The sequence below is a fragment of the Argentina anserina genome, chromosome 3 (genome assembly GCF_933775445.1).
Source record: "Argentina anserina chromosome 3, drPotAnse1.1, whole genome shotgun sequence".
In the NCBI taxonomy this organism is placed as follows: Eukaryota; Viridiplantae; Streptophyta; class Magnoliopsida; order Rosales; family Rosaceae; genus Argentina; species Argentina anserina.
Genome location: NC_065874.1, coordinates 7275242 through 7291517, shown reverse-complemented (window position 1 = coordinate 7291517; position 16276 = coordinate 7275242). Strand labels below are relative to the sequence as shown.

The 16276-nt window shown below is 38.1% G+C and overlaps 3 protein-coding genes across 5 annotated transcripts; all 3 read right to left on the bottom strand.

Moving 5' to 3' along the window:
• Positions 1-3385: 3385 nt before the first annotated feature.
• On the bottom strand, positions 3386-6172 carry LOC126789530 (uncharacterized). Its single transcript, XM_050515717.1, has 4 exons — positions 6037-6172; positions 4712-5104; positions 4234-4440; positions 3386-3844 (listed from the first exon to the last, which is right to left on the bottom strand). Exons 2-4 carry the CDS (start codon positions 4967-4969, stop codon positions 3548-3550), a joined length of 762 nt encoding a protein of 253 aa, XP_050371674.1. The 5' UTR covers positions 4970-5104; positions 6037-6172; the 3' UTR covers positions 3386-3547.
• A 922-nt stretch (positions 6173-7094) lies between these two features.
• Positions 7095-9568, bottom strand: LOC126789531 (proteasome subunit alpha type-4). 2 transcript variants are annotated; one of them, XM_050515718.1, is made up of 2 exons: positions 9502-9568; positions 7095-7998 (listed from the first exon to the last, which is right to left on the bottom strand). In XM_050515718.1, the coding sequence occupies exon 2, from the start codon at positions 7985-7987 to the stop codon at positions 7235-7237; it is 753 nt and encodes a 250-aa protein (XP_050371675.1). In that variant the 5' UTR covers positions 7988-7998; positions 9502-9568; the 3' UTR covers positions 7095-7234. The 2 variants fall into 2 exon arrangements, with proteins under 2 accessions (XP_050371675.1, XP_050371677.1); XM_050515720.1 differs by lacking the exon at positions 9502-9568 and adding an exon at positions 8960-9027.
• Positions 9569-9856: 288 nt separating this feature from the next.
• Positions 9857-15815, bottom strand: LOC126789513 (DNA polymerase eta). 2 transcript variants are annotated; one of them, XM_050515691.1, is made up of 16 exons: positions 15733-15815; positions 15230-15350; positions 15033-15144; positions 14769-14939; positions 14061-14225; positions 13832-13935; positions 13614-13733; positions 13325-13448; positions 12713-12826; positions 12374-12589; positions 12107-12212; positions 11908-12026; positions 11278-11350; positions 11075-11202; positions 10439-10523; positions 9857-10340 (listed from the first exon to the last, which is right to left on the bottom strand). In XM_050515691.1, exons 1-16 carry the CDS (start codon positions 15806-15808, stop codon positions 10060-10062), a joined length of 2115 nt encoding a protein of 704 aa, XP_050371648.1. In that variant the 5' UTR covers positions 15809-15815; the 3' UTR covers positions 9857-10059. The 2 variants fall into 2 exon arrangements, with proteins under 2 accessions (XP_050371648.1, XP_050371649.1); XM_050515692.1 differs by lacking the exon at positions 15733-15815 and having other exon boundaries at positions 15041-15144; positions 15230-15254.
• Between the last annotated feature and the right edge of the window lie 461 nt (positions 15816-16276).

The window sequence follows — 16276 nt, the reverse complement described above, 5'->3', positions numbered from 1 at the left end:
AAGTGCATGAGATGACGAAAACTGCAAGTTTATAGCTGGACTGTCCCGGTCTTCCAAAACTGCATGGCCCCATGATATTGGAACATAGAGAACATTGTTTCTTGCACCTTGTACACCAACAACCCGAATAATGTTTTCTGGACACAAATCACCATGCTGGACATTCGCCATTGCTGCACTTCTTAGAGCAGCTAGGCAGTCTCTACAGCAGCGAATTGCTTCCTCAGCGGAAAGAGTGCCTTCCTGAGAAACAACATATGAAACAGGTTCACCGACTGGAGATGTCACTAGTATAGGAGTCCCACACCAAGGGTGATCACATCGACCCCCAGGGGCCTGCTTCTGGCATGGACCAGAATGCAAAATTCTGCCAGAGGCAAAAATTTCTGGCAAATAGTTACTTGTGATTCCTTGATGCTTAAAGATGTTCAGTACCTTTGTTTGTCTTTGTACTTGGTACCAAAGACTCATATCCTCCCAAGATGGTTCAAGTCTGGATGGATGGGCACCAACATATAAAGTCAACAACTCTGTTGGACAATCCAGGCAAACTGCACTATACAGGTAATGGCTACCTCCTACCAGAGACTCCTGTACTTGGAAAGTTTTCTGACCCTGCTGTTGATCTTCCAGGAGCAATACCTCACCCTGCTTGAGATTTAAACGTGAAGCCTTGCTCTTGATAGGTCGTGTACTAGTTTGCTCGAGTTCCACAATCTCTCCATGTCCTTGCTGGTGGCTAGATTGTTGGTAAGGAACCAGACCATTCTCATTTTCAGGGAGGCAGAACTCCATCCTACGCTTCTGAAGACGAAGGCTATGATCTGAAACTAATGAGGCAATTGACTTCCTTGGTGGTCCGTTCCATTGCACAATGGCGTTGTAAGTCGCCAAAAGTATCTGTATGGTTCCTAGGTCCCCCCAATTTGCATTTCCAAACTTGTTCCATATCCGGTCCACCGGCGAAACACTAACTTCAGCGTGATTTTTAATCCATTCAGCCACAGATCTGTACGGGTTAGTTGAGTTTAACTCGAGTTTGCTAAGATCACCACCTACTTTTACTACGCCTCCATACTTTGAATCTAATACCAAAACAAACACAGAACTGCTATTTGCAGGTCTAGACTTGTTCAAACTCCTAGAGACAAGTATATGAAAACCATAAAAGAGGGCTTCACAAATAATGGGAGACGATAATTTCAACTCATTACCTGCCAATATATCTTGCTTAAATAAAGCAAACTCCATAATCTGATCCCACTGAACTTGTTGATCACTTCCATTTTTCGACATCAAAGCCAAACCACTGAGCTCATTAAGCCTTCCCCTTGCTCTCGCCTTCTCCACAGTATAAAACTTTGATCCAAGCCCGCGTGGACAAGATACAGACATAGGTGGCTGTCCTCTTTTATGCCAAAATGCATGCCATAAGCCACTCATTATAGCATGAAGGAAGTCCTCCAATGCAAGATACTCATCTTCACTTCCATCACTAGAAACATAACTCGAGCATGGCATTCGCAATAGTTGCTGAAACAAAACACCCTCCAATGCCAAATCCAGCTTGCGCAGTTCATCCATCATAAATGGAGCACAAAATGCCTGCTCCCCATTGGCTGAATCTTCGCACGAATTCTCCAAAACCCAATCCTCAAGACCATGTGTGAATAATTCAAGGTCCACAAGTTTCCTAGCATAGTCTTTTAAGCCCTTAAACACTCTTCTCTTAGAAGGAGCAAACTTGCTTGAAGCTGAATTGCCAGACACACTATGTGTGGACATAATAGAACCCGACCTCCTAAAACTACTCCCATTGGAGCTATGCCCTGGAGAAAACTCCATATCATTTTGTAACAAACCAGATGTAAATTTTCTAAAACTCCCATTCAAAATTTCCTCAAGGGAAGCATCAAACTCACTCTGCTGATAACCTAACTTCATTGCTAACACTCAATAGAACAACACCGAACCACAAAGACAACAACAACCTAATTCAGAGATCTTTGAGAACCTAAGACTAACATGCTTCAATCTTCATCACAAGCCACAATTTAAAGACAATAGTTTTTTTTTTTGCACAAATGCAAAAATGTCACACGTTGAAGATGTGAGCCATCACTGAACCCACAAAAACGTGCAAAATGTAGAGACAATGAACGAAAAGGAAAGGCTTTAGAGAAAGAAGAGGTGAACTTAACTCTGAAGACTCCAACCCAGATCTTTAAAGCATTGATCTTTGGCAAGTTGATTGCTAATGCAAATGGGGCCTTGCTCTTGTTCTCAAAGATGGAGACATTTCTGGGTTGGTGTTGTGGGTTTTGGGGTACATTTGCTTTGGAGGGTCTGAAGCTCTGAGCAGAGTCACAAGAGAGGTGAAAACAGAGAGAGAGAGAGAGAGAGAGAGAGAGAGAGAGAGAGAATAAGGGAAAAAGCTGAGGCGGGCAGAAGTGGCGATTACAGCGACAAGAAGCAAAGAGCCGATAGAAACCCAACCGAGCTTTGTCAGGTACTGTCCCCACAATCGTTGGGGTTACTCTTAGGTAGTTGGACTTGTTTGGTCCCATTTCTTTATTTTTCAATGTTGTTAGAAACTGGAACAATTCCATTTCCAAAAGAAAAAACACAAAGATTGTAGTTGGAAGAATAACATTCTTAATTCTTAAATGAATCAATCCAAGAACACATGAACATAGAAAGAAAAGGCAAATGGTGTTTGGTGAATCAATTTATCATCACTCATCACTCAAACCCTTGCTTAAATTTAATTTAATAGACCAAAACTCATGTAGCAAATGCGTTTTTACACCGTATAAATTATATTCATGGAAAGTAATTTCTAAATATGATAGCTTTTAAAGGAAAAATGATGTGGATGTGGATGTGGATGTGACTGAACTGACCATATGGAGTAATACAAGGCATTAAGCTGTGTTGAAAAGGAGATGTTTGGGTTATGGTTATTGTCAAAATATATAATCAAGTAAATCTTAACATTGGTGCCAAATTTCTGGGTCACCTAATCATTTCATGTAATGATCATAGATGCTGCTTTATTAACGTGACTGATGCACCATCACACTATCTGCATCTCAATGAATATCTTAAAATGCTTGATGAGTGGATATTAGAGATCCCTTGCCCACAAAGCCAAAAGAGATTAAGAGCTTAAAATATGTGTCAGTTGTTTATAAAGGAAACTAGGAAAAGATTATGTAATCATTCCAGATTTACATGCCAACCAAAGGAGAATGCAACTTTTGGTTGTTGTTTCGACTCGAACAACCCTTTCCGCTATGGATTCATCAAGGAATGGTTGCTACAGATCCAAGCGATATCAAGATGAAAGGATGAATATCAAAATGAAAGCAGAAGATTAAATCTCTTTGCAGGAACCTCAGAACATAGCTTTTATAATGAATCATATTCTGGGCTGATTTTAAAGAAACAAATTGAAGAAACAGAACTGCTATCAAGTTGTAATCAACAACAATTCTACTGATCACAGGGAGTTAAGTTACAACGCATTTCCGGGAAAAGAAGCCCCTCAGCGTGCTGACTTCTCTGAAGTAAGCCATTCTTTTACTGCTTCCAAGTCGGGAAGCACAACCGCACCAGATTTCCTCGATTCCTCAGCATCAGATGTCTTAAACCTATCCAATAACAGTCCATGCATCCCAATACTGGTTGCTGGCACATAGTCTTTGCGCATGCTGTCCCCTATATGCAGAACCTCTTCCGGTTTTAAGTTCCCAGCCCTGCTGAGCGCAATCTCATAAATCCTCGGGTCTGGTTTCTCCACGCCTTCAATACCAGAGAACACACCAAAGTCCCATTCAGATCCCTGAACAAAATTCGATATAAAACTATCACGATGATATATAGCGGGATTCAAAATGATAGGAAAAAAATAGTACTCTTTTCCCTCAGGAAATTAAGTGCATATATGTATTATAATGCTTTCCAAAAGAAAATTCTTCATAGCTTCAAGTATTACCAGTGGTTTGTGATACAAGCATGCAAGCCACTTTTCATACATAATTATGTGTCATTTTGAATGAAGCATGCACATACATGTAACTTCAAATGTTTCACTTAACATTTAATCAAGATCGTAAAGCATAGGATAAAAAATAAATAAGATCGATTGTATTTCAATGAGAATGGATCAAGTAACAATATCATTAGATTTTGAGTTCAAGATACTGCTAAATGAAAAGCAGAACTAATAACCTGGTTCAAACCGAAAGCCGGAAGAATGACATCTTGATACCGATATTCTGCATTGCTAACAAGTCCAACCTTAAGACCTTGCTCACTGACCCATCTCAAAAATGGTTTGGAATCAGGAAATAGGCTATAAGGAGCAGCAGAGCCAAAAGATGCATATATGCGCCGAAACACTTTCTCAAATGTCTCCTCATCATAATGATATCCTGCCTATTACCAAAACAAGATCTCATTTCATAATGCATGAAAAATAACTAAGCAAATTCAATGCAAAATCACTAAATGATGACTGTTTATCATCACAATGCTGCTCAGAAGGATGATGTTTCATTATTCAGATTATAGCGTCTGTGAGCCATTCAGAAGCACCACAGAGTCAAGTACGTTCAATCAAACATGTTGTGTGATAAACAAGGATTGGAAAGAACATATTTATCACATAAACCATGCCAAAGATCTATCAGTAATTCAATTATCTTACTCGGATGAAGGAATCTTTGACACAAGTTTTCCACCATATGATGTTGGGCATTTTGGCAGCATGCCCAAAACATGGATATTTGCTGGCCATTTCTTTATAAGCAAGTTTGAAGCCCTCATGCATCCTTTTGTAGTCAGGGCATGGCTGCCCTACAGATTTGGCTGCCATGCAATAGTAGTCACCAAGCTCCCCCTTGTAGGCTATCAATGTACCAGTGACATCGACTGTGATGCACCGCAACTTTGACAACAATGACATTGCAAAACTGTTGTAAGGTGAATCCCCACAATTGAACAATGTTCAAAAACAGTAGAATTAGGTGTTTTCTTTATGTTAAGATAAAAACTAGATAGTGCAGCAGATCGATAGGCCTCTTCAGCAGTTCCAACAATCCTGCATTTTGATAGTGAGATAGTACGTGACAAAGAATATGATTTGAATTCCATATGAAGAGTGCATTGACTTAATTCTTTGGCTATATTTGATAGCCTTGCAGTAACTGATGCCTGAATGGGATTCTTACAGAGATGCAAAAGATTTGAAACAAATTATTGACCAGGGTTGGTGGGTTACAAACTCTTTGACATAAATTACACTGACATTCTCTATTTGTACTTTGTTTCTTACAATTATAAGTTCCAATAAAGGGTCATTCTGATTGAAAATTTTGGACTAGAAAGCATTGATCTGCATCAAATATTTACATTCCTAGCATTCCTTCTCAGTCAAAACCACCAAGGCAATAATTTCAAGTCCCAATGAAAATGAAACCACCAAAGTTGATGCATAAAATCCCATTAATGTTCATTTTTGTGTTATTGTTGACTGTTGACAATGAACTGTAAATAATGTTCATTTAGTACTCTTTTCCCTCATGGCTCAGCATCTAAAATTAGCTAAACCAGTGGGACATAATTTTTAATTTAAATATCCCAGCAGCTGTTTCTGAACAAACAATCAAAAACTCATCTTACCCAGTTTGAGACTTTCTGTTCATCCCACAACAACTAACAAAAAATTTACACCTTGAAGAAAAATCCAGAAACTCCAATCCATTTCCATACATATTGCCAAAAACCACGCAACATAAAACAGACAGCTCCCATAATCAAAACGAAAACAATAAGAGATTCAAATTCAAAGCAATAATGAAGAAGGCAATAAACAATCAGCAACAAGTTTGTCATCCATGAGAAAATGCAGCTTGAAACTGATAAGATATCAGCTCAGTTCAACTCAAATTGACGCAAAACCAAGACAAACCCAATATTCCATAAGCCAAAGAGGATTGAAAATACTGAACAAGAAGAGATTTTGAAGCTTACCCAGATGCTAAAACGTGGAGGAGAATCTAAATGACTTCGGTGAGAACGCTAAGTCCTCCGAGTTGGCTTTAGCTTCACACTCATATATGAATAAGGTAATAAGGTAGATTAGGCTCTCAGTTCTAATATAACCAGCAGTCACATCAGCTTTGCTTCATTTCCAAGAAGAGGAGATTAAATACCGCAGCAGGAGTTAAATTGTAATTCTTGCTGCTAGTTTACCCCCTCACTTTAATTTGTTGCTTTCTTAAGCCCCTTTTTGCAAGTAAACGAGACTAGTGACTAGTGAGTGAAGACTTGACTAAATACTACTAGTTTTGTCCTCAATAAATTGTTCCTAATATGGAAAATACTTTCTGTGAAAGAAATATTTTGCAAATATAAAGGAAAATTACTTTGGCATGAAGCCAAAGACTTCTAAAAAGTCCCATTGAATTCTATAAATTTTGTAAATTTGGCTTCCCTATTGAGGTTTTTTTTTTCCTGATAAAAAAGGATCAACTGGACTCGACATTGAGAAAAATGTTTGCGTTTCACTTAGAAATGATGTCATACAAAACATGGCAATTCATCCTATTTACCATTTTTTGATATTTACTTACAGTGAACACGAAAAATTAGATTTCGGGGTTGTAGGTAATTAAACTAAAACTGGGGCCTTCAGCGAAGTCCAAAGCACTTGAGAGAGAGAACAACAAAACCATGGACGCTTGACTGCGGTATTATCAACCTGAAAGCATATTCGCTCATTTTAGGTATTCCGGTTTGGAACTTATTCCAAGATTCGTGTTCCCCAACCTCCAAGACTATGAAGCCAACGTGATGCACACTTCAATATCACGTCAACGTGCGATGCTTCATGCTTGTGTTTGGAAAATTCTACCATATGTTGTTTGTTGTTGATGCAATGGGACCCTTACCCGTTAATGGTAATTCAAACCAAAACTTTCATCAGGGGGATCCCTAACTATTGTACAATGGCAGAAAAAACTAGCACATAATGGATTCCCGACATAAGAAAACAGACCTCATACTAATTTCATGGGGCTTTAAGTGAATACCTGGAGGAATTAAGAGTTGTAAACTTATAACAGGGCAGGATTTCATCATGTCTTTTAAAATGGAAGTCATATAAATGAAAATTACAATCCAAACGTAGCATTTTCCAAAAGTTTTAATCTAATCAGAACAATATTACTTAAGTAGCCTCTGCAGCGGGTTGAGTCACTCCACTCTTGATCAAGAGTTTGCTCAGTGCATCCGCTGAGACAACCTGGTACTTCACCTTACCAGAAGGCAATACGAACACTTCAGCCAATTCAAGCTTGTCTGAGGTCAGACTAGTGCTGTCCATTGTCTTACTGAGAACCTTTAGTGCAAGCTCAACGGCCTCTTCTCTTGTTATATCGTCCTTGTAGTCCTGCTTAAGCATTGACTGTGCTGCCTGGTTGTTTGCCCCAATAGCTGCAGCCTTCCAACCACCATAGTTTCCACTTGGGTCACTCATGTAAAGCTGGAAACCATAGTTCTTGTCCCAGCCTGCAAATAGAAATGAAACTCCAAATGGACGGAGCCCACCAAACTGTGTGTAGCCTTGTTTGGTGTCACAGAGAGATTGGACTAGTTGTTCAACGGGCATTGGCTCCTGGTAATTAAATGTATAGCGCTGTGCTTGAACCCTGGCAGTGTTGATAAGGATGTTGGCATCAGACATTATTCCGGCCACAGCACATGCAACATGGTCATCAATCTTGTACATCTTCTCAGTTGATGTAGAGGTCTGGAGGAGCTTGGAAGTCACCTTCTTTTCACCTACTAACACAACTCCATCTTTTGACAATATCCCGATTGCAGTTCCTGCATTTCCAATGGCTTCCATGGCATACTCAACCTGGTAGAGCCGACCTTCAGGGGAGAAGATTGTCGTACGGCTATCATACCTTCGAGACATTTTATATCACACTGAGAAGCAACATAAAAATGTAAGAAATGTATAAAAGACAATTGTATTGACCAAGCAGGTTGAGAACAATGGTGGTTATTAAATTATAAGTAGTTTGTACTCTTGAAAATACCAACTGTAAAATAAAATTTTGATGAAATCATGAATAAAATACCAAACCTTTTTTCAGGATGAAAATAATAGTAAGGACACATGCAATGTGACTCTTCAACCAACCCTAAATGTGGAGAGAGTGAGAGAGAGAGAGAGGGAGTACTAGTTTACACTGAAATTCTAGCATTAATTATGTCAGTGACTCGGTAGGAACCAAGGCTAACTCAGTTTCACAAAAATATGAATACATCCGAAGGTCATCTTTCTAAGATTTCTCCAGCCATTTGAAGAAATGACTAAGGCTTCTGCCTCACATGAAGCAACAGCTAAGGAAAGAAAAGTTGAAAACTGAATACACAATGCATTCAATTTTCAATCCTGTAATCACTGTAATGAGTGTAATTTAATACGAATGACTGAAAACACTGAACTCTCCCAAACTAGGAATTTACAAGATAACATGTGCAATAATAAGCTATTGAACACGATGCTCTAGAAGAAAAGCTTCATTTACCTTGTCTGTACAAGAGATATTTCACTCATCTTTTCAACCCGTGGTATACATCTATGAACGCCACACTTTTACCAAGTATAAATTTAGAGGTAAAGTATTATTCATTGGCTTAGCTTTCCATCTAATCCAGATACATACATGTAGTACATTCCAACCCTCAACTATAAATGCTTCAGATTAAGCAATTGAGCCAGGAACATCCCAATTTTCAGATACAACCAAATTTTATAAAACCAAACCATTCAAAGAGTATGCAGCATAGATAGATAACAAGCACTAGACCAATAACAAGTAGAGCTCAAGCATAAACAACTCCAGACTATAATGCAAGAATGAAGACACAGAACCCAAACCCAGTAAAACCAACGAACTCAGGTCAAATCAAGGTTCTTGATTTCCAAATCTTCAACCTAAGAACAAGAAAGCAGCCTCAACCTTACTATCCATACTTAAAACCCTAAAGCTTAAGCAGACTCAGCCGCTTTGTTTCAACAGCTTTATGCCTCTAAATTCCCTACTTAAACCTAATCGACACTTATCAGAAAACAAACTATCACATTCCACGTACAAAATTAAACCCCCAATAAAGAAATTCTAAAAACAAAAGTTCAATCTTTTATACGAAAACCCAGAAAGAGTGTTGCTAATTCTTTGAACTCAGCTTTGTCAATCAAACCATACAGTACCCACTTCTGGGTTTTCTCTGCAGAACCCAAAACTCAAAGACTAATACCAATTTCGATTAGTTTCTTAGCGTTTAATCACTTTAATGTGCAAAAAATCGAGCACACCATTGACCAAGAACATTGGACATAAACAAAACTGACGCTCTACAATCAGATATATATATATATATATATTAATATATATGAGTTAGAGAGAAGAGAAGTGAGACCTGAGAGGTTGGATCTTCGACAATCTGAGAAGCAAAGCAAAGCAAAGCAGAGAGTTTTGAGAGAGAGGAGCTCCCGATCAAATAAAGCAGGTGTCTTGCGCACAAAGCTGGGTCGGATGGTCCAGGCCCAATTTCCTTTTACCCGACCCGTTTTTATTTTGGATTATCATTTGTCTTGTTTTGTTTTGGTTTTGTTCCCTAGAGGTCTAAAGTTCGAAGCTCCTCCATATTGAAAACTCGGCAAAATCGATTTAGGATTAAGAAAAAGAGGATTATCATCATATCTAAACAATTCTGAGTGTGAGAACATTATAAACAGATGCATATCACTCAGGTCCATAGGCCAACATGAATATGGAAATGACTGATTATGCAACATCTTATCTCTAGCAATAAATTCATATATTTTCTGATTCAAATTTCATAATCTAGTTCAGCCTGAGAGCCACCTTAATATAGCTCCGGTCCACTACTATACCAAAGCTGCAAGGTTCTTGGATTCTATACAGATTACTTGGATGTAAATATAAACGCCTATTTACGGAAGAATGTCATAGACTATGCATTCCTTGTGGGTAGGAAATAATCAGCGATACTAGAACCGCGTTTCACTACATTATGCCGCTTGTGTGGCCTGAGCCAAGCACGTAGTTCTTGTTGAATCTCTGGTGGTAACTCATCGATGACAGAGGGGTCAATCTCGTCATAATTGTAACTCCATGCTTCCCTTCTTTGAGCTGAACCAGGTGCACTAGAAGTCCCAGTTTCTTCGAAAGGCCTTTCCCTTGGCAACTGAGATTGATTGTGATCCAGAGAATGGTCACTTCTAGACTGAGCACCTGTACAAAACTCAACAGTAAGAACAGTGGGCAAGAGGGAGAGAGAGAAAGAGAGGCGTGGGCACTGATCTTATTAACAGATGGTGGTGGTTTAATACCTTCAGTATTTTCAACATGTTCCAGCTTTTGGAGAACACGAGCTGGATCTTCGTTCTTGAAGAATTTCAATATTGAAGATGTTCCCTGCACAAAGTATCAACCAAAAGTTAATAAAATACTTCAATACTTCAGCAAGCCCACATACAAGCACTTGAGTTATGAAGCATGAACAGAACTAATCTTCCATAGTGGTTTCAAAATTCTGTTTTCTAGTCCCTACAAACCCTGAAGTAATTACTTGATGCTTGCTTTGGTTTGATACCAAAGCAGTCAAGGTTGGACTCTAACTCGAGATTCTGAGAGACTCTTTGATCTATACTTGATCTTAGAGTTGTAAACATTTTCCTTCAAATGCTGTTCTTATCATTAAGATGTAATAAAGGAAAATATATATAGGAGTATAAGCATGGTCACATGAGGAGGTTCCAAGTTTCACCAATGAGATGGAAAACAATAGTCAATTATTTCTAGGTAAAAGTACAGACTTAAATGTGATATCCGCAACATGAGTGATCTAAACCTGAATTCAAATTAAGTTCTCATATGCAAAATTTTCAGTATCTAGTATTTTGACAGCACCGCAAATACCACAAACAAAAAAGTTTTTAACGATATGATGGAAAGGGGTAGTGAACCTTGTCTTTCACTGCTTTCCTTTTTTGCTCCTGTCTAAAACCAAGCATTGCAGCTTTAAGGCAAGGTTCATCACGAGAATTATGTTTCACTACTTGACTTTGATTCGCTCCCGAGCAGAGTTCACTCCCTACATAGAAATCTTTGTTATACATGGAAGGGAAAATAGAGCAACACCTTAAACAACCAAGATTAATAATGGTACCTGAGATTGATGATGGTAAACTTCCTTGGGTAAATTCATCATTTCCCTGATTTTTTGGAGAGCAACAAGGATTCTGCACATCAAAGAATGTAATATGATTAACATATTCCCTAGGAGAGACGTTTACTTGTGACTCATGAGATCATCTAATGCAGTCAACGTAGCAAATCCATTATATCATACAGAAGAGTCAGCATACCAATGGGGTTTTTTTCTTTTGAATGGACCAATGGGGTTTATCGTATGCAAGTGAAGCAATTCAATGGAAAAGTAGCTAAACATAGACTAACTGAGAAATGGTGTTTTTAAAGTACTGCATAATCAAAACTAACACATGCAGAGAAATATCACAAGGACAGACCCTCCTTAGTTTCAACAAGGAAGAAAAGCTAACAGATATTGGTGAACTGCTTATTTCCATACTAGGAAGACAATTCATATAACATATGTGTTTTCACCTCCGTAGCATACAACGACACAGATTTGAAGACTACTGAGTCATAGATATTCATATAACCTTATATATTACTATTCACAGTAATATATAAGGTTCCTTAGTATTCATAATATAAGAATTCATTGTGTTTAGTTTAAGCATCCCATCAAACAAAAATAACAAAAAAACTGTACCTGGTCATTCAGAAAGTCCTTTTTCTCTTCCAGATGATGCAAATTAGGCACAGCAGACTCAATGGTAGTTTCTTTAAAAGGGAGTGGTGTAGTCACATTTACCTCCCAATTCTCATTACCTAAATTCACAACTCATTGATGAGTTAATGACAATCAACATTAGAATATCTTACAACAGAAACTGGCAGATCAGATACACCTGAAGGTGGCAGGGGAGAAGATTCTTCTATGAAATTATCCTGTGACTGCTTTCGGGATGAGGATGGCTGATAACCATGAAAGTATTTCGTGATTGAAGCTGTTCCCTGCCAGATTGCACATTTGTAAGATAGTAACTATCATGTTCCTCCCTTAGGCCTATATATAGATGACCAAAACATGAGAGCCACCAAGAAGTCAATGTGGATTGGTGGTAAAAACAATTCACGCTTTAGAATATACTAGCTTTAAGTTTCGGTTTACTTACTGATGGTATAGGAAGAATTTTACTTGCTGAAATAGAGAGGGATGTTATTCCCCATTGGTTGTTTTGAGTTCCTTGAATTTTAGCTGTGAACAAACCCAAGTACTCACGTAATGCAGCTTGAAAGAGACTAAGAGCATCCTCTTGTATCTTGGCTGCCCCATACCTTAGGGGACAAGACTTAGAAGGGAACTTCTTCTGTGAATCTGAATCACTAGTCTGATGGATAACTCATAATTAGGACAAAATGAAATGAAAAGAATTTATAAAGATATACATATATCTCAAATCGTGAGTAAAAGAATGTCGGGAAAAAGTTCAAAGTAGAAAACTGATGGGCACCTTGTATGCAGTGGCATGCAGCACTAGTGTATGAGCAATCCTTTTGTTTTCATCCAAGTCCAATTGAATACGTTCACTCAGATCTTCACATAGTTCATTAAGCCAGTGTTGAACCTGCAAAAAGAGACAAACACCAGGTAAGGGCCAGTGAAGTGACCCTCCTACCATTTCAGGCGAAGGAGTGATTAAAAGCATCCGATTCAACTGAGCAATATATGCTCTTCACAGAAAAAAATATTGAAAAATAAAAGATGATGATGATGATCATAATAATAATAGAAGTAATAATACATTAATAATGATAATAGTAATAAAAAAATGATGATGATGATGATGGAAAATAGAATGGCAAGCATACAGTTCAATTTAACATTAAATGCTCTATTACCCTGGACCCATTTCAGGCGTGCTTTTTTGCCAAGAGGAAGTTAGGAAAGTAACATGTGTTAGTATGCTGGAGATCTGTAACTGCCTACCACAAGAAAGGTACAGGATGCATACATATTCTGGAGCTGAATATACTGAACAAGCAAGTTTCAATGATTACAATTTTAAAGATTAGATCGCTTAACAGCATAGTACAGGTATAGTCTGCTGGGGATAATTACTCACGGATGAAATCGTCTTCAAAGCCTGAGGTCCAGGAAATGTTTTCCCAGAACCATGGCTCTTGGGGAGAAGGCGCCCCTCAACTTCTTCCCCACTTATCCCCCTTGCAATATTCCATAACCAGGTACTACAAATCACGAATAATAGTCAGAAATGAGAACCAAACAAGCGGTAGAATCTGTTGACCCAATGAACTGTAAATATCGGATATGCATCTTCAGATATTATACAGCCTTAAGAATGGAAAATGTCAACATGTAAAAATAATCATGGTAAAATGTAGCAGGCTTACCCAGTATTGATTCCATAACGTTCTTGTAGCTTTTCCTCTGAAAATTGCAATAAGTCTCCAACAGTGTTAACACCCAGATCGTTTTGTAAGCAACTCCCCAGCTTTCCTCCAAGCTGTTTCCTGAAAACAAAAGCTGTCTTAACTACGTATACTTCTGATGCAAATTGCACATCAATTCTACAGAAATTTTGTATTCCCGATCAACACAACAAACTTACATTTTCTTAACTGGCAAGGTTTCTAGCAATCCTTTCACAGATGATAACGGCACCACAGTTTGTTGTGCAGGTTTATTCATACCACTTGCAAGTTTGGCAAGCATCTGATAACATTTTCACACATTGGCTGAGAGTACAAAAACCATATTCTTTATAAAAACAAGTTTTTTTTAACGAATAGTCACTGTAAGGAAAGAGAAAAGAAACTAAGGAAAATTTCAGATTAGACCTTATTATGAGCAATGCCGGCTGAACAAGTAAATTCCGTCTCCTTCAACACTAGCAGCCTTAGTTCGGCAACAATGAGAGCCCCACAAGCTAGCAGCTTATCACGGCGATCAGCATTTCTTTGGCAAAGCCATTTCCTCACATTTTCTTTGGCTTCAATACCGTCCTGAATCAAAAAGGAATATCAGTGTTACAATTATTTCTAATGCACACAGAACAACCTCAAGAGTAGTGAAACCCATGTTCCAATTTCTAAATCTTGATCGCATTAAAAACGGGTGATGCAGTGAATATTGGACACCATTTAAGTGATTGAAAAAAAAATCCCAATTTCTCTCTTGCGAGAAACAATCCCTGTATATCTCATTTTTGTGAGCCTCAGTTATAGTTCTGCATGACTGCATCTGATAAGATTTCAAAAACTGAGTAGTTTTTATTTATAAACACATGGGCCCACCCAGAAGAATGAATTATGGTATTTAGATGCTGACTATTCTGTTGTTGTGTTCTGCAAGCAAGCTGATGGATTTTAAAACAAACGAGAAAATGAAAGAAAGAGATTAATTGTGTAACTTTTGATGGTTTCTGCTTATAAATTTCATATATGCAGAGAACTAATTCACCAATTTACCATATAATTTCATGTACAATCTCGTATAATTAAAGAACGCAGCTCTGTATTGACATGTCCAAAGGCATAGTATTCAACCTCATTATCAAGACCCAAAACATGTGACTTGAGAGCTTCCTCCTCAATTGCTTCCAAGCTTTCTGGAGGAGCTTCAGCTAACATGGTTTCAGCTGCATCAGTAAGGTCAAGATACACTTCATCAATTGAAGCCCTCTCACATCGACCCTTCCTTGATAGAATAGAAACCACCTACAAATTCAAGGAAGCTCACTATAAGTGCACTTCACTATGCAGATTACTTAAAAGAACTCAAGAAATAAATGTCTCTCAAACACTAGAGACCTCTGAACCTGCATTCCTGTACGTGTTCAGGTCAGCTTTACCGCGTGCAACAGGAACTTGGACCAGCTGAATTTCTGGGCAGACTTTCTTTGACTCATCACCTCGCATTGAACTGCAGAACATCCATCATTATCATCTCAAACAACATAAAACACAGTTGTCTACAAATAACAAAAAGGACTAGAACACATATGTACCGTTTCACACCAAATTTCCGGGCCTCATAGCTTACAGCAATCAAACCCCCACCCTGCCATGAGTTATACTGCACCACAGCCGTGGGCAAGCCCCTTAACTCCGGGTTTTTCCTTTGCTCCACTGCAAAGTAAAACACATTTTCATTTTGCATAATCATAGTCATTAGTCATAACATTGCAAACCCATGAACTCTCTATCGATATTAGCCGATAAACTTAACAACTCGGATAGAATAGGTCAAGCATTCAATCTACACCCACAGATTTTAAAGAGTACACTGAACACATGTACAAAAACACTATAAACTCCCATATTCTTCAATCTTCTCAAACAAAGCTACGAAATTTACGAATGGGCACCATAAAGATATATGCTTTAGCCATAAAATTGAAACGGGTATCACTTAAATAAGGGAAATTCATCCCTGCCATTTCACCCAAATGCAAACCCTAATATGAACAGTAAACAATTAAAGAGGAGAAATTGAGAGAAGGGTTGGAACCTTGAACGTAGAAGCAGTCCATGTCGACATGAGCAATGACTCTGGAATCTGATGTTTCAGGTTTCGCCACTGGCATTTCTCCTTCTTCGACTTCTTCTTCTTCTTCTTCTCCTTCTTTCCCTCCAAACCAAACCAAACATTTATATGCCCATGGCGGCGCAACTTAGTAGAGACATACAGTGTTTTGCTAATGTACGCCCAAAACACGTGTCCAACTTACATAAAATCTTAAACCCTCTTCGACGCTAACAGCTCAGTGAGTTCGCAATATTTTTAATAGAAAATTTGAAGTGTCGGTGAGGTAAAAAAAATCAGTGTCTAACTGTCTATTTAGAATTTTGGTTCTTTTTTTTTATAATAATGTGATCTTATTCAACAAGAGAAATTGAGATTTAAGACGGTTAAGCTTCTGATGTAAGATTTTCATTTTAATAGGTAAAAGTGTCAATTTGCAATCTTAAATTTGGCCATAATTCTCAATTTACCTTTTGAATTTGGTAAAAATTACTGATTTATACCATTTTTATTAAGTTTAACTATTTTC

Bases quoted from the DNA above. Each gene is read 5' to 3' on its own strand.
- LOC126789530 (XM_050515717.1), bottom strand. From the start codon at position 4,969: ATGTCATTGTTGTCAAAGTTGCGGTGCATCACAGTCGATGTCACTGGT. The intron at 4,441-4,711 runs GTAAGATAATTG...TTTTGGTAATAG, and splicing joins TCAAAGATTCCTTCATCCGA to GCAGGATATCATTATGATGA. The intron at 3,845-4,233 runs GTTATTAGTTCT...AATTTTGTTCAG, and splicing joins CGGCTTTCGGTTTGAACCAG to GGATCTGAATGGGACTTTGG.
- LOC126789531 (XM_050515718.1), bottom strand. From the start codon at position 7,987: ATGTCTCGAAGGTATGATAGCCGTACGACAATCTTCTCCCCTGAAGGT.
- LOC126789513 (XM_050515691.1), bottom strand. From the start codon at position 15,808: ATGCCAGTGGCGAAACCTGAAACATCAGATTCCAGAGTCATTGCTCAT. The intron at 15,145-15,229 runs GTACATATGTGT...GATGTTCTGCAG, and splicing joins CGGAAATTTGGTGTGAAACG to TTCAATGCGAGGTGATGAGT. The intron at 11,203-11,277 runs GTACCATTATTA...ATTTCTATGTAG, and splicing joins TTTACCATCATCAATCTCAG to GGAGTGAACTCTGCTCGGGA.